This window comes from Vitis vinifera, chromosome 13, assembly GCF_030704535.1.
Source record: "Vitis vinifera cultivar Pinot Noir 40024 chromosome 13, ASM3070453v1".
Classification (NCBI taxonomy): Eukaryota; Viridiplantae; Streptophyta; class Magnoliopsida; order Vitales; family Vitaceae; genus Vitis; species Vitis vinifera.
In genome coordinates, this window is record NC_081817.1 from 16392493 (window position 1) to 16417366 (window position 24874).

At 34.8% G+C, this 24874-nt stretch overlaps 2 protein-coding genes across 3 annotated transcripts in view; both read right to left on the reverse strand.

The window, feature by feature from the left end:
• The window catches only part of LOC100266046 (protein ZINC INDUCED FACILITATOR-LIKE 1), a 34050-nt gene extending 16623 nt beyond the window's left edge, over nt 1-17427 (reverse strand). Inside the window, exons 1-10 of one of the 2 annotated variants that reach the window (XM_059741571.1) lie at nt 17186-17427; nt 16319-16359; nt 15130-15190; nt 14920-15022; nt 14721-14823; nt 14518-14571; nt 14364-14426; nt 4403-4452; nt 4224-4299; nt 2968-3183 (exon numbers count right to left, since the gene is read on the reverse strand). In XM_059741571.1, coding sequence (XP_059597554.1) covers nt 2968-3183; nt 4224-4299; nt 4403-4452; nt 14364-14426; nt 14518-14571; nt 14721-14823; nt 14920-15022; nt 15130-15190; nt 16319-16359; nt 17186-17426 — 1008 coding nt within the window. In that variant the 5' untranslated portion in view covers nt 17427. Of the gene's footprint in view, nt 1-2967; nt 3184-4223; nt 4300-4402; nt 4453-14363; nt 14427-14517; nt 14572-14720; nt 14824-14919; nt 15023-15129; nt 15191-15309; nt 15402-16318; nt 16360-17185 lie in introns of those variants that run through there. The other variant, XM_059741572.1, reaches the window with a different exon arrangement.
• A 4279-nt stretch (nt 17428-21706) lies between these two features.
• Nucleotides 21707-23573, reverse strand: LOC100248874 (putative UPF0481 protein At3g02645). Its single transcript, XM_002274111.3, has one exon. It carries the CDS (start codon nt 23411-23413, stop codon nt 21770-21772), a length of 1644 nt encoding a protein of 547 aa, XP_002274147.1. The 5' UTR covers nt 23414-23573; the 3' UTR covers nt 21707-21769.
• Nucleotides 23574-24874: the final 1301 nt, after the last annotated feature.

Here is a 24874-nt window from a genome sequence, read left to right on the forward strand (position 1 = left end):
GTGTGCCTTCCATTGACATTTGGTGAAGATCCAAGAATTGTATTTCATAGAATTCCTAGGACTACTCCTCATAATGATGTAATTAAATGCTACAAAAAAGAAAAAAATAATAATAATTGAAGAGTTTAATAATCATAGTGGTATTGTAATTGTGACCTTAGATATATGGACTAATCAACATAATGACCCTTTTACATGTGTGATAGCACATTATACAAATTCAAATTGGAAATTAAATAAGAAAATGTATATTAGGCTTTCGTGAAATATTTCATCCTCGTGATGGACCTATCATATATGATTATTTGACAAGTGTATTCAGAGAATATGGCATACAAAGCAAAATTTTTAGTATTACCTTTAATAATGCTTCAAACAATAAAAGTGTCATAAATTTATTTATAAGAACAGTTAGAGAAGGCCCACTAAGTGAAGTATTTCATGTGAGATGTGTTTGTCATATAATTAATTTAATAGTACAAGATGGTTTAAAATTAATATCACTCTTATTGGAGGCTATTCGATCTACTTTACGATTTCTTGATTCATCTGGCAAATTACAAGAATTTTATGTTTTATGTAAAGAGAAAATTCCATCATGATTTCTTTCATCGTTGGAATTCTACCTACCTAATGTTAAAATCTTGTGTAGGATATCATAATGTACTATCAGATTATGTCAATAGTAAGACAGGTGAAATTAAAATAACTTCGGATAATTGGGTCAAAGGTTTTTCTTTTTAAAAATTCTTTAGAAGGTTTTTTATGATACTACTAACATATATTCTATTGTATATACTCTTACATCTTGTAAAGCACTTAGATGTATTTGCAACACGAGTAATGTGTTTCAACAGTATATGGAATATCCCCCTTTTAGTGAAATATGCGTACAAATGGATTTTTTTTTTTTTTTGAAATATTGGAAAACCATTCCACCACTTTATTGTTTAACTGATTATATGGATCCAAGGGCTAAGGTTGAAGGTGTAGAAAATATTTTAAATTTCATAGCTACTAGTATGAACCAACCATCTAAACCAAAGTGTAAGATATACGAACAATTAAACAACTTATATAAATATTATGAGAATAAATATGGTAGTGCCTCTTCAAGTACTATAACTCCATCGACATTTGGAAATGATTCATTCTTTATGCAATTAGCTAAGGGAAAGCGACAAGTTGGTCCTTCAAGTAGGTGTGATCTTTCAAAATATTTAGATACTGATTATCGTTCATACCTATCCCCTAATGAAGTAAAAAATATTGATATTATGAAGTGGTGGAAATCTCATGAATTCACTTTTCCTATGCTATCTAAAATGGCACGTGATCTACTAACCCTATCGGTGTCTACTGTACCATTGCAATATGCTTTTTCTATAGCTGCAAATATAATAAGAGACAGGAGGACAACTCTCGCAGCAGAGATGCTAAAAACTTTGATATGTTTGAAGGATTGGGAAGATGAACGCATAAGACTCCAAACTTTGGAAGATGAACTTAAAAAAGACCTCAAGAAATTGGATCTCAACACAAACAATGATGTTCAAGAGATTGATGACGATTGAAGATGAAGAATGAAGATGAAAAAAGAAGAATGAAGATCGAATAAGAAGACAAAAGTGAATATGTTGTTCGTTTCTTTTAAATATATTAAATGTAGTTAATTTTTAAAGGTTGAGTAAAGCATATAATTGATAGTTGGGTGGGTGTCAACCTAGTTGGGATGTACTCAAACTATAGTGATGCAATTCTCACCTTTATTTTCTTCCTATTTTTTCATGTAATTTGTTGAAATATTGAATAAAAGAATTATTTTTTTTATATTTCATTTCCTTTTATATTCCATTATTTTAAATTTATTGTTATTTTGATTAAAACGAAAAACCAATTGAAATATAATTTTTTTAAGTAAATATTTCTATAAATTTTACAATTACATACTCAATAAATATAAATATATGAAAATAAAAATTATAATTATTAGAGTTGTTTAAAGAAATTTCATTTCATAATGAAAAAAATGTAAGACAAAATGACTAAAAAAATTTAATTAAAAATTTTAACAAAGTGAATGGCCCACCGACACGGCACGACACAACATAGCCTGGCACGATTGGCTTGCAAGCTTATGGGCCGTGTTGGGGCACCTATTTAGCATGCGTGGGCCTGGCCGGGCCGGCACGATTTTAAAGTGGGCTGTGTTGGCCCGGCACGTTGGCCCGTTATGGCTTGGTAAACATTGGACACCTCTGTGTCAGGGTTCACCAAACAGTCACAATAAGCAAATGAAAATAGCCCAATCTCACTTCACAAGCCCGGACTAACAAGAAGTTAAAAGAATATGATATTAGCTAAATGAAGCCTGCAAAGCAGTGGGCTGTACTGCACAATATAGTAATACATTGTTCTCAGGAATCAAATCACAAGCTTGTTTGATTCCTCAACCTGTATGGGTTGTAGGGCAGCATACACAGAGCACTCTCAGCTAAATTTACAGAAAAAGGAAAAGCATCTATGGATGGATGTGTGCAAACATTTAGATTATAACGAGCCCAAATAGGGTCACCTAAGCATGAAAATATAGAAACAAGAAAAGTAGATGGTGAAAGGTCCTCCCAACCCAAACTATTTAGTCAAAGGCCAAGTTAAATTGAGTGAAATTATCCAAGAAAAGAGTAACATGCAAATCAACCAAAGGAGTATTCCAACAGCAGTAGCAGCTCCACCAATCCCTCATTCCACAACATTTTCTAGTTAGGCCAGAGGGAGAGTTTTCGCATCAAAAAGAAAAAAAATGTCTAATATTCTATTTATTCAGTAATTGTTTGTATGCATGCGGACAACATACACAATCAAGTAATGGGCTCCAAACTAGAGATTTATTTTGTGAATCCATTATCAATCAGAAACTGTAGATTAAGAAATGTTCCAGAATCTGAAGCTAAGTGAGAGACATACCTCCGAGTAAGCCATATCATGAAGTGAGAAAACACAGTAAACAAAGATAGAAGACAGCAAGGGCCAATTCTTTATGAGGCTTTCCTTAGAAGTTGGTTTGTTTGCCTCAATTTCGTTTACTGTTTCTTCTGCATTAAACCCACAGAATGGAGCTTCCAAAGCATTGTAAGAGTTTTTTCTTAATTTGTCGTTTTCATTGTGTGTGTGCAGCGTTTCCTGCGTTAGGCCAGAGATTTGGATATCAAATGCAGTAACAGGCAGCAATAGCATAAAGAAGTGATTCCATGAACATGCAACTATATATACAACACCAGAAATATTCAGGAAATTTGGATACAGATTGACAAAAAGAAAAAGGTTGCAGTGCAATTTCGTAAAATTCAAGCATCAAAGAATTTCAAAGTGATGCATTGACATAAAGATAATAATAAGAAGAATAATATGCATTGATTGTCATTAACATATTCTGTTGTGCTTAACCAGAAAAAGAACTTAGAAGCTACATAAGAAGAATAAGAACAGCCTATATTTTACAGGTTGGTAGTCAAGAAATCTGAAAGAAGATAATATGCAACAGTTTCATTTTAGTAAGACTAAAAATCTTAATGTGCCAAGCAAAATTCCAAACCCTGATCTAAGTTACAGGGGAAGACTAAAAATGATGAAACAATGGCTAGATAGCGCTTGAAGATGAATGTTTAACACAATGTTGAGCTATGTGGATTGGAAAGGCAAAGAAGTGGTTACATTCACAAACCAAAATAATATATCACCATAAAACAGGGAATATAACTGGATGACAAGATGGAGAGTACCAATTAATATCATTTTTGGTCAGGAATTACATCATAATTAATAATATTAAGAAGGTACATTGTGATAAAACTGGAGTAAAAGATCTAGATTCATTTTGCTGTTAGGATGCATACAAATCAGAGCAAAAGGTTATATGAGAAGTAGGAGAGTAAAGTCCTAGCTGAAAGCATCATGCATGGTTGCATATCTGCTTTTCTGCCCTTCTGGTGAATAGAATGCTCAAAATCATGGTCAGTGTTCTAATACAGTCTTCATGCCAAATGAAGCCCCAAAAGCTTCTTAAAAAATCTCTGGTCATTTCAATAATGTATTTGAATGATGTTCTTTTTCCAGTATGGAAATTTACATCCATCCTGACAAGTGAGGAGAATACTACTTAAATCAAGTTCTGTTGGTAATACATGAAGTGACCAAGGAACTGAACTGATTGAGAAACCTACCTGAAGCCAGCAACAGGCAATAGTTATCCCAAACGCATAAACAGATGTGCAAAGGCAGGGCAAGAAGTATGGGAATCTGCATCAAAGATTCATGTTCTGTAACATCAAATACACCAAAATCCAAAGAGCAAGAGAAAAAAAAATGATACCATCATCTAAGGAGGCAAAGATCTATTTACCTTCCAAATATAGATTCTTTGGAGAATATATTCGGATACTTTTCAGCAGGCTGAATTAATAAAATCATCCAGGAATATCAAACCATTAGTTATGTTATCAAATTTACTGAAAGGAAAACAAAAACAGAGAAAGTACTTGAGAGAGACAAAAGAAGCAAACTTCAGAGACACAAGGAGGGGTAGCAGCAACTTCTAATTGGTGGTACAAACAAATATGGACATTTCATTAGTAACTTCTTATCTACTTCTTAGGAGACCTTTTAGCTACAATTCTCACAAAAAATCACATTTCTTTGGCCATTGATAAGTGTGTTTAAGGTGCTTATGGCTTATCTATTGCCTAAGTATGTTGTTAGTCCCTCACTTTTTTGTGTTTGAATTGTTTTCTTGTTATTTTCAGGTTTTTGGAGCTATTTTGGGTGGAAATATTTATGAATGAAGTACCATGGGAGGAGCCAAGAAGGTTGGAGGGAGAAGGACTTGAAGAATTGATACAAAAGTGATGGATTTGGAGTTGGTGGGATGTGCAAAAGCAAGGCATACACACACTTAAGCCAATGCAAGAATTTTGGATAATTGAGCACAATGAGTGAACACAGAGGAACACAAGACTTTGTGTATGTAAAGGCTTTGGCATCCAAAAACCCAATGCATATAGCCTACGCATGGAATCTGCGAAGGTAACATCACCACACTCTCTTCACATTACACATCCACATTCAAGTTCTACACATAAACTCAAGCTCAGCAACCCTGCACATGTCTCAAGCATAAGAGCATGTGCGCATGTCTGTGTAGCTCCCTTCAGCATTCTTCTATGAAGTCTAGTCAAAGCCACATACAAACATATTAGTTCTTTAACAGGCCATTTTATTTAGGCACAAGGCCCAAATAGCTGACATATGGAATTGATTGATTAATTGAATTTTGAGGATTTTTCTCTTCAAATTGTCTCGAATGCAAACTAAGTAGATTCATTAAATTCTTAAAGTTAGATTTGATGAGATCGAATAGTTGTATTATGTGAATAATTAGAAGATGATTTAAGATGAATTGAATATGTGGTTTAATTTGATCTTTTGGATTAGATAATCTAATTTGAAGAGAAATTAGATCTAGACCTAAAGCTAAATCAAAAATTGGTTTAGATGATAATTTAGATTTTCAATTTAACTTAATGAAAAATAGATCTCAATATTTATTCACCATAGAGATTGTTTTTTAGAAAATCCTAACTCCAAGAGTTTCTTTTCCTTATTAATTTCCTTTTACTTTACATTTTATTGTTCCTCTCAATTTGAAATCATTGTTATTTTGAATTTTTATCATGAATTGTCAATCTAATTTCACTTGATCACAATCATTTTTTCCCCTAATTCAAGCCTTAATTATAGGAAATAATTCATCCCAATGGATGACACCTAAGACCAAAATACTACCTTAACTTTTGCGAAAAACCCTTTTTGGTCGGGCAAACTGGATATAGAAAAAGCGTATGATAAAGTGGACTAGAATTTTATTCTCACAGTTATGCAGAATATGGGTTTTGGGGAGAAATGGATCAAGTGGATTAAGTGGTGCATATCCACTGCAAGTTTCTCCGTGTTGGTTAATGGAACCCCTACAGGCTTCTTCCAAAGCTCCAGGGGTTTGAGACAAGACGATCCCCTTTCCCCCTACCTCTTTGTCATGGCTATGGAGGTCTTTAGTGCTTCCATCAAAAGGGCCGTAGAGGGAGATTTCTTATCAGGTTGTAGGGTGAAGGGTCGGAGTGAAGAAAGGGTCCTAATTTCCCACTTGTTGTTTGCTGACGATACACTGGTGTTTTGTAAACCTTCACAAGATCAGTTGACTTATCTCAGTTGGCTACTTATGTGGTTTGAGGCTGCTTCAGGATTGAGAATAAATTTGGAAAAAAGTGAACTCATTCCAGTAGGGAGGGTGGAGAATATGGATGATCTTGCTTGGGAATTTGGTTATAGTCTGGGTAGTCTTCCAACCACCTATTTGGGGATGCCCCTGGGTGCTCCTTTTAAGTCAGTTACAGTTTGGGATGGTGTGGAAGAGCGCTTCTGAAGAAGGTTAGCCATGTGGAAGAGACAATATTTATCCAAGGGAGGAAGGGCGACTCTTATTCAAAGTACGTTATCGAATTTACTCATCTATCTAATGTCATTGTTGTGCTTACCAAGCTCAGTTAGACGGAGATTAAAGAAAATCCAAATGGACTTCCTTTGGGGTGGGGGCAATCTGGAGCAAAAGCCTCATTTGGTAAGATGGGAGTTGGTGTGCTTAAGCAAGTCGAAAGGAGGATTAGGGGTCAAAAGTCTTTCCTTTCTCAACAAGACTCTTCTTGCTAAATGGAACTGGCGTTTTACAAATGAGAGAGAGGCCTTGTGGAATCAAGTGATTAGAGGGAAGTATGGAGAAGATAAAGGGGGTTGGTGCTCGCGGGAAGCTCATGGTATGGGTTTGTGGAAAGGAATAAGGTTGGATTGGAAGTTGGTGAGCGATAGGTTGGCTTTCAAAGTTGGTAATGGGATAAGGGTGAGTTTTTGGAGGGATAGATGGTGTGGGGAGTCTCCTCTGTGTATGTCCTTTCCCTCTCTTTTTGCTTTGACTGTTGAGAAGGAAGCGTGGGTGGCAGATATTTGGGACCCCTTGGTTGAGGGGGGTTGGGGGGGTTCGAACCCCTGTTTTTTAAGAGCGTTCAATGATTGGGAGGTAGAGGAGGCGGAGAGATTTTTGGAGAGGCTTCAGGGTAAGAGAGTTATTGAGGATGTGGAGGATATGGTGTCCTGGATTGAAACCAAGAGTGGTAAATTCTCGATCAAGTCTCTCTATGTAGCCCTTGAAGCGGGTGGTTCATCTTTGTTTCCTTCAAGCTTTATTTGAAATGTGAATGTGCAGCCCAAGATTAGCTTCTTTGCATGGGAGGCTGCGTGGGGCAAAGCCTTAACCTTGGATATGCTCCAAAAAAGAGGATGGGCTTTGGCAAATAGATGATTTATGTGTCTTGAGAAAGAGGAGAACATAAACCATCTTCTTCTTCATTGTTCAAGAACAAGGGTGTTATGGGATCTACTTTTTACTTTATTTGGGGTGTCTTGGGTCTTGCCTTCTTCAGTTACAGAGACCCTTCTAAGTTGGAATGGTTTTTTCCTAGGCAAAAATCGCAAGAAGGCGTGGAGAGCTACTCCTCTTCACATTTTCTGGACTGTTTGGAAGGCGAGGAATAGATTGGCTTTCAAAGATGAATCGTTGTCAATTCAAAGACTGAAACACTCTTTTATTCTTACTTTCTGGGCTGAGGCTAAGTTGTTCATAGATGATTGCCCTTGAACTATAGCTAATTTTATTGATTGGTTGGGTTCTAAGTAGGTTTGTGGTATTGGGTTTTCTTTTGTCTTTTGGCCTGGTTGAAGGCGGGTGTATAGGTATTGTATACTTAAAGTCGCTATTTTAGCGTCTCTTTTTTAATGAAATATTATTTACTTATCAAAAAAAAAAAAAAGTTACTTTAGCATGGAATACCCTAGAAGAAAGTCCAATGAACCTAAGGTTTCCAGAACTTCCGTCTGATGATGATGATGATGATTTTGGAGGGGCTATGAAAGATTTTAATGACATAATGATAAGGATATAATGATTAGATGCAAAAGCCATAGGCTGAGAGGGAAAAGGAATCTGAGGAAAATATTGATAAAAGAACTGAGGCTGCTGAGATTGCCAAAGAGACTGATGATGCTGCTGAGGTTAATATTGCTGAGCAGATGGATGTTGAAGAAACAACTGAATAGAAAGGAGAGAAATTTGTTGAGATGGATATTGAAAAAACTGAGGAAGCTGTAGGCGAGGCTGTTGGAATAGTAAATATCAAGAAGACAACTGAGAAAATAGAGGAAGAGCCTGCTCAAAGGCATAAAACTGATGAAGTTGCTGAAAAGGAACCAATTAGAAAGGATACTACAGAGGTTGAGAAAGAATTTATGGTTGAAACTGATGCATACCCAACTGTGGACAGAATTATGAGCAGAATTTTGAAGCATTTGGAAGGCATATCTGGCAGTTTTGGCTCACAAGGGGAAGCTACTGTTGTTGATTCTAGTACACCCTAGTGTTGCCAACTGAGCCAGTGATATTCGCCCAATCTGTGTTGAGGAAATCTGAGGAGCTACAACCTCCAAGAATTCAATTTCTATGAAGAAATCAAGAAAGGCAGCTTCAAAAAGAAAAGCTTAAAAGCCTCAACCCGAAAGAAGAATCAACCAAAAGAAGAAAGACTGGAATTATATTGAAGAACCTCCCCAATCGGAGTATGATTTTACAATGGATGAAGACAGTTGAAAGAAGAAGAACCCAGGCGAATTATTTCTTCTAGGGAGATATAATTGAAGCTCAGAAGAAGAAATTTTCTATGTCAGATGAAGACATTTCTGAGCTGATGGATCTGTTACAACATGAAGCTTCAAAGTCTAAGCAGTCAACTTCCAAATCTAGCCCTAGGAAGTCAAAGGTGCAAATAATTGTGGACTTTTTCGAGAAAAGAAAGGAAAGGGCAAAGGTGTTGAATTTGAAGAGGGAGGATGCATACAAAGAGAAAACCAGTAGGTAAGATAAGGAAAAAGCTACTAAAATACAAGTCTTAGAATTTAAACAGCAAAAGGAGCCGATAAGCAAAGATTTGGGAAACTCTCAGAAGTCAGAATATAGAAGGAAAAGGACCTGAAGTCATTGAGACAACTGATTCTGAAGCCCAAGAACAGCAGGTTATGGAACTGGAAAGCACAAAAATAAGTAGGAAGGGATCAGAGACCTATGTTACAAAAGGGACTAATAGAAGAGGTGCCTATAAGTTCAAACTCTGAAAAAGAGTCCATTCAGCAGTCTAGAGGAGACCTCTACCTCCTCCTGATCTTTCCTTAATGCCCATACAGGTGAGAGATCAAAATGTGGGATGTATATGCTGATGCTAGGAAATGGCTTGTGGTGGTTGAACAACCAAATAAGGAAGAGAAAGTTGAAGAACCTGAACAGAAATCAGAGGATTCATCAAACCAACCTTCCTCACCCTCCAGTAGCTCTGAAGGCAGTGAGGACCCATATGAAGACAAATATGTATAATCCGAGGAGGTGCTGAAGGCTGATCCACCAGAATATGAGGAGCCTGACATCCCAGAGTTTATCTTACCTGGATCTCAAGATTCCATTCCGCACTTAAAGTCCTTACCTTTTATCCTCAATATGAATGAGCTTAAAACAGAGTTCCAGGACAAGGTGGTCATGGAGGCAAGCCTCAATATTGAAGATTTGATGAAGAATCAAAGGGCAGCAAGTGGAGCTCAGTAACTTATCTACTATTCAAGTAAGGAGGCCTTACAGTTGCTTGATCTTGCTTATCCTGGACTGGCAGGAGCTTTTTAACCAAGATATGGTAATCATCAGAGACCTAGGAGGGAAGAGGTTCATGACTGAAGTGGATAGAAGAAGCTATGAGTTGACCACAAAAGACATTGCCTTTGTTAAGCATATTCCATTCCAGATTTTCCAGATGCAGACAGGAGGCCAAGAGTCAAGCCTTACAGCATGAGGTAGGTGGCATATAATTTTGTCCCCCAGCTACTACAAAGGATGGAGGCCAAGTCAGAGATATATAATGAATTTCAACTTGCCTGAAAAAATGTGGCTCCAACACCTAGTCCTCACCTATAACTTCTACCCATATGGCTCCAGCAAGGTCAGAAAGGAGACGAGCTTAAGGCTATTGCACCACATGCTCAAAGGAGAACATCTCACCTTCCCCAAGGTGATCTTTGAAGCTATGGTTTAGCTGCATGACTGTATACACGAGAGGGCCTCAAATAGATGCTTGGATCTAAAGTTGCCATTTTCAAGACTGATCACTCAGCTGCTAATCATGTGGAAACATGTCTTTGAGCCAGATGAGGAATATTGCTCTACAGAAGATGGTGGTCCAGATGCATTTGGATATGAAGCTTATTTTAAGGAGATGCAACAAAAGAGAGAGGTGGAAGTGAAGCAACAGATGACAACCATGGACTATCCAGTCATAGCAAATTTTAGATCACATATTGGAGCATCAGATGAGGATACTGAAAGAAAAGAAGAAGGGCCAGATTGTGAACTGGAATGCTCCATTATGGGGTAAATTTTCATATTTTCTTTTAGTTTTAGTGGACTGATTCTATTTACTCTTCTTATTCCCAATTTTCTATTTTGGAGACAATGCAAAACGCTGGTGGGAGTGGAAAGACTGAAGGTCAGTCCAGTTTCTTTTTGTTTATTTTGTTAGCCTAACTTTTGTTTACTTATATTTCTCTTTCAGTTCCAGTTCGTTTTAATCTTTAGTCAGCTTATTTTCTGCGTGTTCACTATGTTTTGAGTCAGTTTTCAGTTGTTAGTAGAGTTGAATCATAAGTTTCAGCTAGCTTGACCTTGTAGTCAGTAGTAAGAAGAGTCTTGAGGGAGGATCAAACTCTTAACTTAGGGCCTCCTGCCCTCATTGGTAAGTGTAGTCCCAGTTATCTCATTAGCAACTTCTATTACCTTATAAAATGAGTCTGAATAGGGCTGAATGAGTAAGGGATAGTTCTTGAACATCTAAGGACCTGTTTGGGAATGTTTTCAAAATTAGTCATCAAAAACAGTTTTTAAGAACAGTTTTAAAAAAATAATTCTATGATGTTTTTAAAAAAGCTTTGTTTGAAAACTTGGAATGTTTTTAACTTATTTTCTATATTTCCAAATATTTCTTAAAAATAGATTTTTTTTTTTTTAAACAACACAAGAAAATAAATTAAAATATTTAAAATATATTTTACAAAATACCCTGTTTTTAGAACAAGTTCTCAAAATACCCTGTTTTTTTTTGTCTGGAAAACAGTTTTCTTAAAAAAGTTTCTAAACAGACTCTAAGAGTTCTTGAAATCTAATGGTTCTACCTTTCTTCCTTACACGCACTGTGTAGTCTACTCCATCGTTCTAAACTACTAAGTTAGACTTTTATCAGGTGGGAAAGACTTCAAATAAGCTGTCATTAGTTTTAGGAATAAGAAATAATCAGCCACTTGGATCCTAACTGAGTGTCAAGGCATCTTCTCCATAGGCAAGAGTTGTAGTTCTCCTCCAAAGGGGAGAATCTGAAGTGTGCAGCTAGGTGGTCTGCTCTTATTCTTTTGAGGCTTGGTAGTAAGAAAATCAAGAAAAATGAGAAAAGTCGAAAAGAAAGAAAAGAAAGAAATAAAAAAGCAACAAAATAAAGCTTCAAGTACCAAAGTTAAGTATCAACTAAGCAACATTAAAGCTAGGGAGTAATCCAAATTAACAGGAGAGAGATACAGAAGACCTTGAAGGTGCTCTAGGCCAAGCAAGAAAATTTGAAGGCCCTCCTAAGCTTAGTTTTTTGAGCTAAAAGAGGTGTCTAAGGGGTAAATTAGCACCAATACATATTAAAAGGAAAAGTAACCATTACCAGGTTTTGAAACTATACATCTATTTTTGCTGCCATGAAATTGAGCTAGTTTGTTCTAAGGATTTATCTTAGTTTGAGCCCTTTTCTTGTTGTTTTGCGTTTAGTTGTTGAGGGACTAGCAACAAGCTGGTGGGGGATGGTGACAAGGACCCAAACTCAGCACTCTAATGGGGCTTATTGAGCTCACTTAAGTGTGTTTGAGGTGCTTATGACTTATCCATTGACAGTCTGTTTTTAGTGCCTTAGTTTTTGTGTTTGAATTGTTTCCTTGTTAATTTCAGTTTTTGGGAGCTATTTTTGGCGAAAATATTTATGACTGAGGTACCATGGGAGCTTCCAAGAAGGTCAGAGGGAGAAGGAATAGAAGAATTGATGCAAAAATGAAGGAATTTGGAGTTGGTGGACTGCACAAAAGCTCTACATTTGCATACACACACACACTCACTCACTGAAGCCTGCACAAGGATTTTAGGTAAGCAAAGGGAGTGCACACAGAGGAACCCAAGACTTTGCATATGCAGAGGCTTTTGCATACAAATCCCCAATGCATATGGCCTAGGCACACCACTTCCTGCACATGGACTCTGCTCAAAGCAACATCAGCACACTCTCTGCCCATTAAACTGTCATACTCAAGTTTTGCACATAAACTCAAGCTCAGCAATCATGCGCACAAGTCCTCTACGAAGCAAGCTAACACAATTCTATGCATATGTCTGCACAACTCACTTAAGCATTCCTCTATGCATAACTTCAAGTCCTATCAAAGCCACTCACAAGTCTGTGTACGCAGACATATAAATTCTTTTGTCATTAATACACTCCCAAGGCATTGAGATTTAAGCTCACATGTGGCAAGGGACACCTTTTCTGCACTCCAAGACAGCATCTCCATGTGGCATTTGGATTCCAAAAATAGTTATACTGGCATCAATGACAGACAGCTAGTTATCTATTCTGGTCATTGAGGAGAGTCAAGATCTAATATGGAGAGAATTCATTCATCATTGAGAATGAAACATCTTTTGGATCATTTTCTATCATCAATTGTTCAACACTGCCATTGCTTCTACCTTCAACGCTGAGGACTTTCAGTTTTGTTTTGTTTCTTCATTTTGTTTTGAATATGAGATTTGGGTTGTAAGAAACAATTTCAATTTCTTGTTTACTTCTGTATTTGAAAAGCAATTTTAATTTTCTGTTTCTAATCTTTTAGGACGGTTCATTACAGTTTTTCCAGTTTTAATTCTTTGTGAAATTCCATGTCTCTTTTCTTTTATTTTACTATTTTGTTTACTCCTTTTAATTTAAACATAAGTAGCTAAATCCCTTAAGGCACCAAAGGTTGGGTTAAGCTAAGGCAAATCATTCCTTACATAAGTCCTCCAATGGTTTACTCGCTTATGTAAAGTTCAGGAGAATCCTAACTGGGGCAAATGCTTGTTGCACTGGTTGTGAGAGCCAAAAGTTAAGCAACCTTAAGAGCATTCCCTTAGACTGAGCACTTTATTTCTGGAACAGAATCAAGGTCTGAATCAAAGGCCAAAAGCACCGGTTCAGTGTCATTGTTTCTCCCCCAACCTTAGGCCAAATGCATCTTCTTGAGGAGGGCCTGAGCTGAGGGTGATTTAATTTATAGATCTCTACTTTTGGTGTCTGCTTTTCTTATTATTATTTGTTTTTAAAATTTCACCCAACTGGTTTTCAAGAATTTCCATAAATTTCCAAAACTGCCTCTATCTGCAAGCCATACATCTTGAATCACCTATTTCCCATACCTCTAACACTGAAATCCTTAGATCGCTGACCCCCCATATTCACCTCATGTATCACATCAAAGGTTCTTCAGACCTGAACACATGATCTGAGCACAAGCAGTCTTTTCTTATTCTTCTTTTTTACATTGGGAATCTTTACTTAAAATCCTCACAAACACTGAAGACGAGTCATGAAGAGCTGGCAAGTTTGAACCTTACAAGGCAAGTCATAAAGGAGACATGAACAACAAAAAAAAAAAAAATGGTTTTTCTCTAGGTTTTTGCTACATTCCCATATAGAGTAGCATGTTACAGTATCTTAGTCAATCTAGTCATGTGTTAGGAAAGATGTTAAGGTTGGTCCAGCACCCAACAACTTAAGCTTTTTGGTCAATTAGTTGTATAACATGATACCGAATTCATTATCTAGTAGCCTAAGATTTTAGCTCAATTAGGAGATTAACAAAAAACTTACTTTCACGTTTTCTACTTTTTATTTGTTTGTGTTTCCTGCATTTCTTCTCCCACTTCTACGCTTCATCTTACCAGACTAACAGTACCATTCGTTTTGTGAATACTACCTTTGAGAAAATAATGTGATTTTTACTTACTGCTGCTGTTAGTTAATATTTCCAGCAGCTGCTAATTTCCAATATTTTAACTTTTTGTAGGAACCATATTTCTTGCATAAGAAAGGAGGAAAAATAAGTACCTGGGCAAGGAAACCTCCCAATGCTGGTCCAATGATCAATCCTACGCCCCATGCTGTATTAATCTAAAATAAAATTAAAACTATCAGTGATGGATTTATGGTGGTGCTCAACACTTCTATGAACTCTTGATGAACATAAAGATACAGTGCTCACTGTTGACAGTCCTAAAGCTTGGTATTCTTCACGGAAAATTTCAGTTGCATATGCCTGATTAGGGAAGAAACTTGATCATGTTTGATAGGGAAATACATACAGAAAAAAAAAACCAATAAATTGAACCATAAGTCCAAGCATTTTAAGGCATTAATATAATGATCAAATGATCGTCCAAAAAGTCATAAGCAATAAAACAATACCATTATTGGTCCAAGTAAAGTACTCATACTTCCAAGAAGAAACCTTGAAGAGATGGCCATCCAGTAGTTTAAACTAAGGCCAAAAAGGGTGTTGAAAATAACCCTGAACCGAATAATCAGTATTTCTATGAGAAAATAGGTATATGACAATTGCAGAAAAATTCGAATTGAGATTTGTAGTTGAATGAAGGTTACTAACACTGAGGCAGTGCCTACTAATATAACAGGTTTTCGACCATATCGATCAGCCACCATTCCCCATAAAATAGATGTCAATGCTCGTCCAAACATATACGAAGCCCCTTCATATTAGAAAGGGGATTATCAAGACCATTTCAGGGCAACCAAAAGGAGAATATTAATGGACATATACATTTAACATAGAAAAGATGTAAAGAAAATATATCACCTGCATAACCTGCATAGTAGCCAATGTCTTTCTCGGTTTTTGCTATATTGAAGTCCCTTATCTGCAGGTAGAAAGATTTATTTTAAAAGAAAGAAAGTAGAAATCCTACTCATTATATAGGGTGAATGTTGAATAACTTGAATCAATGGTTAGAAGGAAGAAGAGAAATAGGAATGTTACTTGATAAGAGTTCAACATAATATCTAACAAAATGGAAACATTGTTTAAGCATTGCTTGCACACATGCTCTAAAATCTCAACAATATGAACATCTTGATCATCAACCTATGTGAAGATGGGAATCTATGGGAGATTTCAATTTTCAGCAAAGTGGGATATTGTCAAAAAATTTGTTTAGACTGTCTAGAACACATGTTATCACTATGTTACGGGAGAACTTCCAACCTTTCGGCATGGGGTGGCAGACAAAGCTTGGCGACCTTGTCATTATGTATGCATGCTTGCCAAGGAAACTTTGTTTTCAAAATTGTTGGTTTGAATTTGTTAAAGCAATTAGTCATCATACTTGAATAATAATGTCTCTCCTAGCAATGATTGTGCAGGAAGAATGTAGTTGAAGCTTCCCTGAATGATAATGCGCATGAATTAGGACACTTAGCACATGCTAAGTTCTTTTCTTACCTTAAGAAAGAACCTTCTATTTTTCCCATGATTCAAAATACCACTAGAATATAAGCAAACACAAGTGTGTTAGGGAACTCATGTTCTTAAAATTGTTGAGAATAAAACACGGTGAAGAGGGCGGGTATGAAAAATTCTCATGTCCATAATCTTGTCTAAATTTTTTATTGGTACAAAAGTGAGAATTAATCTATATAAATGATAGCAGGTCGGTATGGGGGTGATCGTCCCAAACCCGTCCAGTTGTCATTCTTGTAAAGTCTCTTTACTTGTATCTCAACGTCATGGACTTGTAGTTGATCTCATGGATATTACTAAATGATTTAGATTTCATCACACATTTAAACCGTGAGCATTAAAAGTTCTATATGGTGAAATATGAATAATAAGACATTAATTTAATTCTTCTTTTCATGAAAGTTCTCGGTTGGAAAACAAATGTGAAGTGAAGCAACTCCAAATACATACAAAGCTGACTAGTTACAACTTACAACATCATCCATGGCAGATAATAATTAGGAATTTCCAATGAGAATGCAGTACTCACCATGAAATAAAGGTACGGAAAAAGAGATGATATGGGCAGCGCTGAAAATGGAAAGCAAACACCATTACCCAACAAATTATCAAATTCCGAAATGCATTTAGTTTAAAATTTCAAAAAAATAAAAATAAAAATAAAAATCTAACCCCTATTTGTGTAGCCAATTTTCTGTCTTTATTTTTAAAAAATTAGAAAATAAGTTGGAGGATATATTTGGATATTTAGGTTGAAGTTTTTTGGTTTTCATTTTCTATTTTTATTTTTTAAGAATAGTTTTTATTTAATTTTTTTTACATCTTCTATTTTCTAAAAATACCCTTATTAATTATATATTTATTAAAAAAATTATTAAAATGTTAAAATAACTAATAAAAAATAAAATAAAAAATTAATGAACAAATATAGTTTAATTATTTAATTATTTTTTTATGTAAAAAAAGAGGGGTACCAAACAAAAGAATACAATTTATGAACTCCTTTGTTAACTATATACATATTTTTTATTTTACTATTAAAATAATTAATAAAAAAAAAGAAAATAAAAATTAATCTACAAATACAATTTTATTATTTTCATCATTTTTCAAGTAAAAAAATTTAGTACCAAATAAGGTTTCCTAATTTTCATTTTTTAAATATAATTTTCAATATTTTTAATCAAAATTTCATTTAAAAAAATTGAAAATTTTTTCCAAACCAAATCCAATCTAATTCATTCAAATTATTTTCATGTTATTTACTACTTACTGCAAATACATATGAAGCTAACATGATAGTGAGCTCCCACCATTGATGAAGGCTCAATGGAAGGAAGGTGGTGGTATGAAAGTATTGCAGTGTAATAATAGTAGTAAGAGAGAGTGTAGTTACCATTGCAGAGCACCACAATCCACACAAAAAACAGTTGTCTAACTGGTAAACCTCTCTGTGTGTCTTTAAGATGCTCCACTCTACATCCTGGGCATCCCCCATGGTAAACCTTCTTCAACAACACCTCTCTCTGCTCCTCCTTCATTTCCCTGTAAACAAAGTAGCTGTTGAAGGTGCAAACTTCAATGCTTAAAAGTAGATTTTTAAGTAGGAGACAAAATAAATTAAAACGTGGAGCCATTGGTTGAAATGACTACATGGTGTGCATTGATGAACAACATTACACATCTTGAAAAAATAAAAAAGGACGCGCACGAGACCCGGCCATCGGAAGAGTGGGGCCTCGAAGATTATGAGGACACAGCTCACACTGTAGTCGCATCTCGCTACACATCCATGTTCCCAAGGCCCTCTTGTTGAACGGGCACCATCATAAATTACATAATGACAAGCATCGGCACCAATAATTGGCAATGGTATGCATCAAGGGAAAATCACATCACATCAAATCAGTAACAGTCATGGTTCAAAATATCAGTCGGGTTCGGTACAACTCGGCTGAAGCGAATAATCTTTCAACACAAACCCAATTAAGAACCGTTAAACTTAGTCGCCTCCGTTGAGATTCTTAGTAGACTCAATTGAAATTACGAGTTCAATTGTTTAAAATCTAAATTTTCTCAAATTAAACCAATTTTTTTTTCTCTCTTTTATATCACAACAAAAGGCAACCAAAATTGAGAAATCTTTAATAAATATGAGAGATTTTCTTAAAAATAAATTTTTTTCAAGACCCATAATCGTGAAGGATAAAAAAGAAGAAAGAAAGTTTCATATTGGTGATGTAGTTGTGGTGGCCAACCGGTAAGAAACATCACATTCTTTCATCGATGATGATCTTTGCATATTGGTGTTGCCTCTCCTTGCTCGATCTCTATTGTTTGGTTGTGTAGGTATCCCTTGGGATTCAGAATTAAAGAAAATGACTTAATGTATTGTTTTATATAAAAATGATTTATTATTTCAAATGTTCATGTATTTACATCATTTTACCTTATATGACAATGGTGTTTGAAATTGGAAATTTGAAAATTAGTATTTTACCTTATATGCTAACCGTATTTGGAATTGAAAATTTAAAAATTAGTATTTTATAGATTAAATATGGTATGAATGCCTTTAATTTAGGTAATATATTATTTTATATGGTAATGGTATTATATAAGGCAGATTATTTTATATATTAATTTATTGTTAATAATTTAAGAAATTATTTGATTTATTATTATGTCAATAATTTATTATTAAATTTATTAGTTTTTTAATTCATTTAATTATATTAAAATTTTTTTGAACTTTTAAGTATCTTATTTTGCGTATCACCTGATACCAAACCGAGATACCAATATTGTGCCTTAGAACCCTAGAGTCAATGATCGATACCGCGATTTGGAACCATGATTGAAACATTTATGCACCTGTATGATATTCAACATTTTCAAATAAAAGATGATATTATACAAAATGAAGAATTTAATAATGTAAAAATATAATAACCTATAGAAAATAAGTAATAACAAAACATTTGTTTTATCCATGCAAACCATACTAGCAAATAACATTTTCTATGCTATTTGAATATTATCTAAAATAAAAATGACTAACATATAATAGTAGTAAACCACATAATAATGTAACTTGATAGTGAGTTGATGGTTGGGAAGCTAAGCCAAAATGAGGTGGTGGTTAGTTAAAAGTATTGGTTTGTTGTGGCATGAAACTCTATATCATTGCCTTCAACTCCACCAATTGAGTGGTAGTTGTAGTCTTAAAACTCTATGATCTATCGTAGCAACTTCTTTGTCTCTTCTTAGGAAATTCAGTTGCACTCGAACACTTAAGTTGTGATTCATTTCCCAAACCTTGAATGTAACTTGATCACTTCTCGAGCACTCAATGATTTGTCTATAAGTCAGATAAGAGTATCAACCTTCAAGGTACTTTGCTCTTGAATGTCATGCATCTCTTCCTGGAAAATATAGTAAAATTTCAATTAGTAAAAATATTAAAATAATGTGATGCATCAAGAATCTAGCATCTATCTAGTTAAATTGGCACCTTCTTAAGATAAACAAGTCAATCAACATGTAAATATTAGCATATCAACCAAAAAAAAGCAACATATTACCAAGAAAAAAAAGCCTTCAACACAAATTTTTTTAGTTAAACCCGAGAAAAACAAAACCTAGAGCGTGGCAACTCACTTGACAGCCGCTCACACGGATTCTGCAGAGCCTCCCGAAGAAACTGATCCACTTGGTTGACAGAGTCCTCAGAAATCATCCCGGAACCGACGAAGACGACAAAGCCGGAGCAGAAGCAGAAGCTGAAGCTGGTATCGAGGCATCGAGAGAGGAAGAGGAATCTTTCTTGGAGGATGAAGAGGAGAGCATCAATCTGTTCATGCTCTCGTCCAAATCAGCGACCTCCCAGGACTCAGGGCCTCCGAGATCGTGAATGTAAAACATAAAATGTTATTTGGTAATCTGATCATGATTTGCAGGCAAAGGTTGTGTTTTTCAGCCTGGCTCAAAAATCGTGGATTTAGGGTTCGTGAAATTTAAATCCAATGGCACAAAGCAAAGCGACCCCTAGAATAGATCCAGAAAACACAGGAAGCAAAAAAAAAAAGCAATCTTTCTAGTTTTCCTTGGGGGTTTTGCATGGATTTTCTCGGAAATCAAACGAGGATGAATTTTCCCGGAAATCGAATGGGGATGGATTTTCTTGGGAATCAAACGGGAGTTGCAAAAAAAGAAAATAATAACATGATTAGATTAGTACCTGCGAGGATTGAGAGTGGCAAAGGAAAATAGGGCCTTTTTAGGGATTCTCTCGGGAGGGCAACTTCATTGATTTTTAGATTTAGTAGAGATTTGAAAAAAAAAAAAAAAAAAAAAAAAAAAAAAAAAGAAACAAATAAAGACAACAATTTTCCTCTCTCTATATAAATAATTATTAATTATCATCTTTATTTTGATTAAATCACCGCTGAAATTTGGGTTTTTATCTATAATATTTTATGAATTAAAATTAATTTGATAAGATAAATTATTAATAATTTTAATTATTTAAATAAATTAATATTAATAAAAAAAAGTTGTTATCACATATTTTTAATAAAATTTTAGAAATAAAATCTCAAATAAAATATTTTATATAAATTAATTTAATTTTTCATTTAAAATGTAATCAAACATGTTTTAATAAAAGTATTTTAAAAAATTTAAAAGAAATAGTATCTTCAACAAAATGAGCTCCCTTCATCTAACAATATGATAGAACCACACCGATCTTCATTTTAATACTAAGACTATTACAATATCATATATATTATATTTATGTATAAATTACAATATCATATATATTATATTTATGTATAAATTGTTTTTATTCAATAAAATCAAATATTTTTTTAATTCAATTCTAACTTTATACACTTCAAAATTTCATAATTATTACTCTTAAAATTCAAATATTGAATTTATCAATGTCTACCGATATTTTTCTTCTTAATCATATTTATGTTAATTACACTTACAAAATGACTTTAAAATATGTATATTTACTTATTTTTATCATTTTTTTAGAGTTTTTGCAAGCATTCCTATAAATTTTAAATAATTTTTGTTCCACTTATATTTGTGAAAAAATATCCACCAATATTTTTCTTATATTTCTCATATATCTGTAATTATTGATATTTTCATCCTGGTTAAAACTACACTTGAGATCCTTAAAGACTATATTTGACTCCCTAAAAATTTGAGAAAAAATGTAAAGGAAAGAAAATGGAGAGGAAAAGTAAAAAGAAAAAAAAAATGAAGATAAATAAAAAATAGATTTAAAGTCAATGAATTATTTTTATATACTACTTCAAACTTATTTAAATTATTTTAACTCATCAGTACAAAGATTAAATAATTTGAAAAAAGAAACATAACTAATTTTAATCATATTTGATTTTCTTTGGTATTATTTTGTTGGATAACCAAACATGAGAAAATAATTTTATTAAACATTTTCTTTCTTTCCTTTGTATTTTTCGGAAATAAAAAATACCCTAAAAATATACTGAAAGCTATATATCACATTAACCAAAAGTTAAAACAAAACTATAATTTCTTTAAAATAAAAGTGGATTATTTAACAAAAACAGATCAATTCTCTTGTCAAAAGTATTGAACTTCCATATCAAATTGATCCACAATGAGCAGGATTTTTATTTCCTTAACAACAGAATATAATAAGATAACTATAAAAAAAAAATGGTTCCATTCCTATTAAAATTATTTTCTAAATTAAAAAGTGAAATACTCAATGAAATTGTTTCTTTTTTGAAGCCAAAATGAATTCACCAAATCATCCATCCAATGACATCCATAAAGATCTCAACTTTAGAATTGGAAATTGCACAAAAGCAATTCAGATTATGGGGCTAGTACTACCCCAACTGAAGAATGTAAGGAGAAGATCAAAAGTACCATATAACTTGAGATAAGATATAGGAAAATCACCAAAACATCACTCATCTTTTGTGACATTAAACATTCGAGGACAGCTATAGACAGAGCAAAATGCTTGCAATGCCATTAACCACAAGATGCAAACGGTAGCCAGAAACGTTAGAAACTGCCATGAACCAAACACGTAACGCTTCATAAACTTTCCGGCCTTAACCTGCCATATGCCAGTGTGATAGTTGTTCACATCTTCAATCACCTTATCTAGGAAGGGCACCTTCGTCAACCTTATGGTCTTGTTCATCCCATTCCACAGGTCGGCCACCTCTTCATCACTCTTCAACCGGTTCAAAATAATTCCTCTTTCTCTCAGAAACTGGGCATCTTCCTTGGTATCAATAATCCCATTCATTAGTTCAGTGTACCGAGCAATAATGAGTGGCCCTGATGCATTTGATGCTTCATATGCAACCAGGTTTCTCAGAATAACCTCTGTGTTTACTTCTAAGCTAACAGTAGGGAGGTAAAGTGTGGCCATCTTAGCATCGAAAGTGATGGATGAGATGCTACCATTAGTAGGTAAGAAGCGGACACCGGATTTGGAGAGCTCGGACACTGAAGGGATGGCGATTTCCTCTATCAGTGGAGGTTTGATGATGTTGTTCCCATTTTCAGGCTTGTTTTCTTCTTTGTTTTGGGAAAAGAAGATATCTTCGACAGGTTGTTTCAAGATGGAAAACCCGGGGAGCTTGGAGACGATTGTCCAAGGCAATTTCAGTATGACTTTTACAGGATCGGATAATAAAAGTCTCTTGAGAAGACGTATTGGGCCTTGAGTGCATGTTGAGACCAGATTCCAAATTATCTGAAATAGCTGTTGCACATAATTGGAATCTCCAAAAGATTCTTCTTTGCCCTCCTTTGATTCATCTTCGTTCTCTACTTCAATTATTTCAGATGGTTCTTTTGATCTTGGCACGATGAGATGGTACAGAAAGTCCAGCAGGTGGGCTTGCTCCTCAACGTGGATCTGGGGCAAGTCCTTCATCATCCCAAATGGACAAAGATCTTCACCAAACCCGGCTAACATTGAACACAACATATCATCAGCTTGATCTAGAGTGGGGAACTGGAATTCTAGCACCTTCCTCAATACAAACAATGGAATTTGATTCTCAAGCATCACCATGTCTCTAAGAATCGCATTATGAGCTGATTTGGTCCCGGCATAATCAACTAGGTGTGACATCCTGGAGGAAACTCTGGTCAGCACCCGACCCGCCTTGATGGCATAGACTTGAAGGAACTCAAGCAAGAAAGAGGCATCAATAGCCATCATCCACGCTAAGGTATCACCATTGAACTCCAAGAACTTGTGGTAACAAGCTCGAATCCTTGGCTCATGCTTGGTCAACTGATCAACAAGGCTTTCAAACTTCACTCTTTGGAGATGCTTTTGAGTTCTTTTCGCTGCTGCAAGCTTATACCTCTCCATCTCGTAGAGCTCCGGCCGCCAATGATGATAAGGCCCCAGTGCAACTTCTTGAGGAACGTAGCAATCCGGCTTAGTAGCCATTAGGGTTTTGGGCACATTGTAGATGTTCACGGGGACTTCACTATCTTCTTCAAGCTCTTCATCTAGAGTCCTACGTATCTCAATCACCCATCTGAGCTCATCAAAGCTTGGGTTAGAGTTGGAGGTCATGGTGGATTAAAGAGAAGGAAGTTTTTGCCTTTTGGTGGAGTTGGCAGTTCAATGTGGTGTATTAGGTAGGAGGGAGTTAGAAAAATGAGGCTTTATTATATATATTATGAGACATGCCGTGAATGAAGCGATTTTCTCTTTGGTAGGACATAGGATTCATGGACTTTAATGAGAATGCGTTTTCTACATGTTTTTTTTTTTATAAACATTCCACAATTAACCGATCGAGGCTCTTTCTCACTCTGAGATTAATTTGGGAGGCCGGCCGTTAGGCCACGTACAGATGAGATTCAAAGAGAGATGATAGAATTAATTAATCCTGCGTTTTCCACATGGTTTCTTGTTCAAAAGGACATTTTTTTTCCTTCGAAGTACTTAATTCAGTAGGGCAGTTAGGCAGCATGTGGTATGAATGTGAAAAAAGGAGACGTGGAAATGTGTTCTGCAATCCCAAATTGAAGTTTTCTGAGGTCCCGTGACAAGTACATGAGTGGAATACAAGTTGGGTTTATGAAATTTTCAAGATAACACTTTGTTTTTTTCTGTAACCCCCTGTGTGAAGGGAATTTTAGAAATGTTTGTTGCCTAGCTTGCCTTCAACAAAGTATTAATTAGGATAGATATGATGTCGTTTTAGTATCACAGCATAGTCACCACACCTTCTTTTTCCGACAGCGATTTTTTGTCATAACTCATAAGGTATTCCAACATGGGCTTGGTTTTCCCCTAAGATAGATAAATTGATGGATACCTTACACACAAATTTCGTGAAAATCCTACAAAATTAACAAAATAATAGGACAAATAATGTGAATAAAGATTTTATAAAAATTGAAATTTGTGGGTACAATATATTCCTCTTATTCTTTCGTTTTAACCATAACTTAGAGAACTATGACAAAATTGTTTTACTGGATTTGAAGATTAATCGAGAGCCTAAAGTGACTTTTTCTCAAATAAACTTGTTGAATTGTGAAGAACATGTGTGCAATTCTTTCGTCGTTTACCATTATTGAACTAGTAGGCAGCCCTTCTACTGTTTACTAAACTTGTAGGAGATTTTATGAAACTCCTCTTTTTATGAAGCCTATTTTCACTTGAATATTTTCTAATCTCTTTAGGATTTGTTTCATATGTAAAGAATCAAATTTTGAATTCCCAAATTTTAGTTGTTTAGTTCAAGGGATTTAATCTTTTAATTTTAGCAACTTTTCTTTATTTGAAGGCTTTACCAATGAGATAATAATAATAATAATAATTATAGTCATAGTCTTCCAAAATTGTGCCACGTGTCCAATAAACCCAAATCTTATTGAACCATGAAATTACAATTTTTTTTTAAAAAAAAACTAAATTAAATGATAATTTAATTCACTAAATTTTTTATGTCTACATATACATAGGTATATAGGTTTTAGATATATTTTAAGTTTTGTAGCTATACAAAATTCCTATTAACCC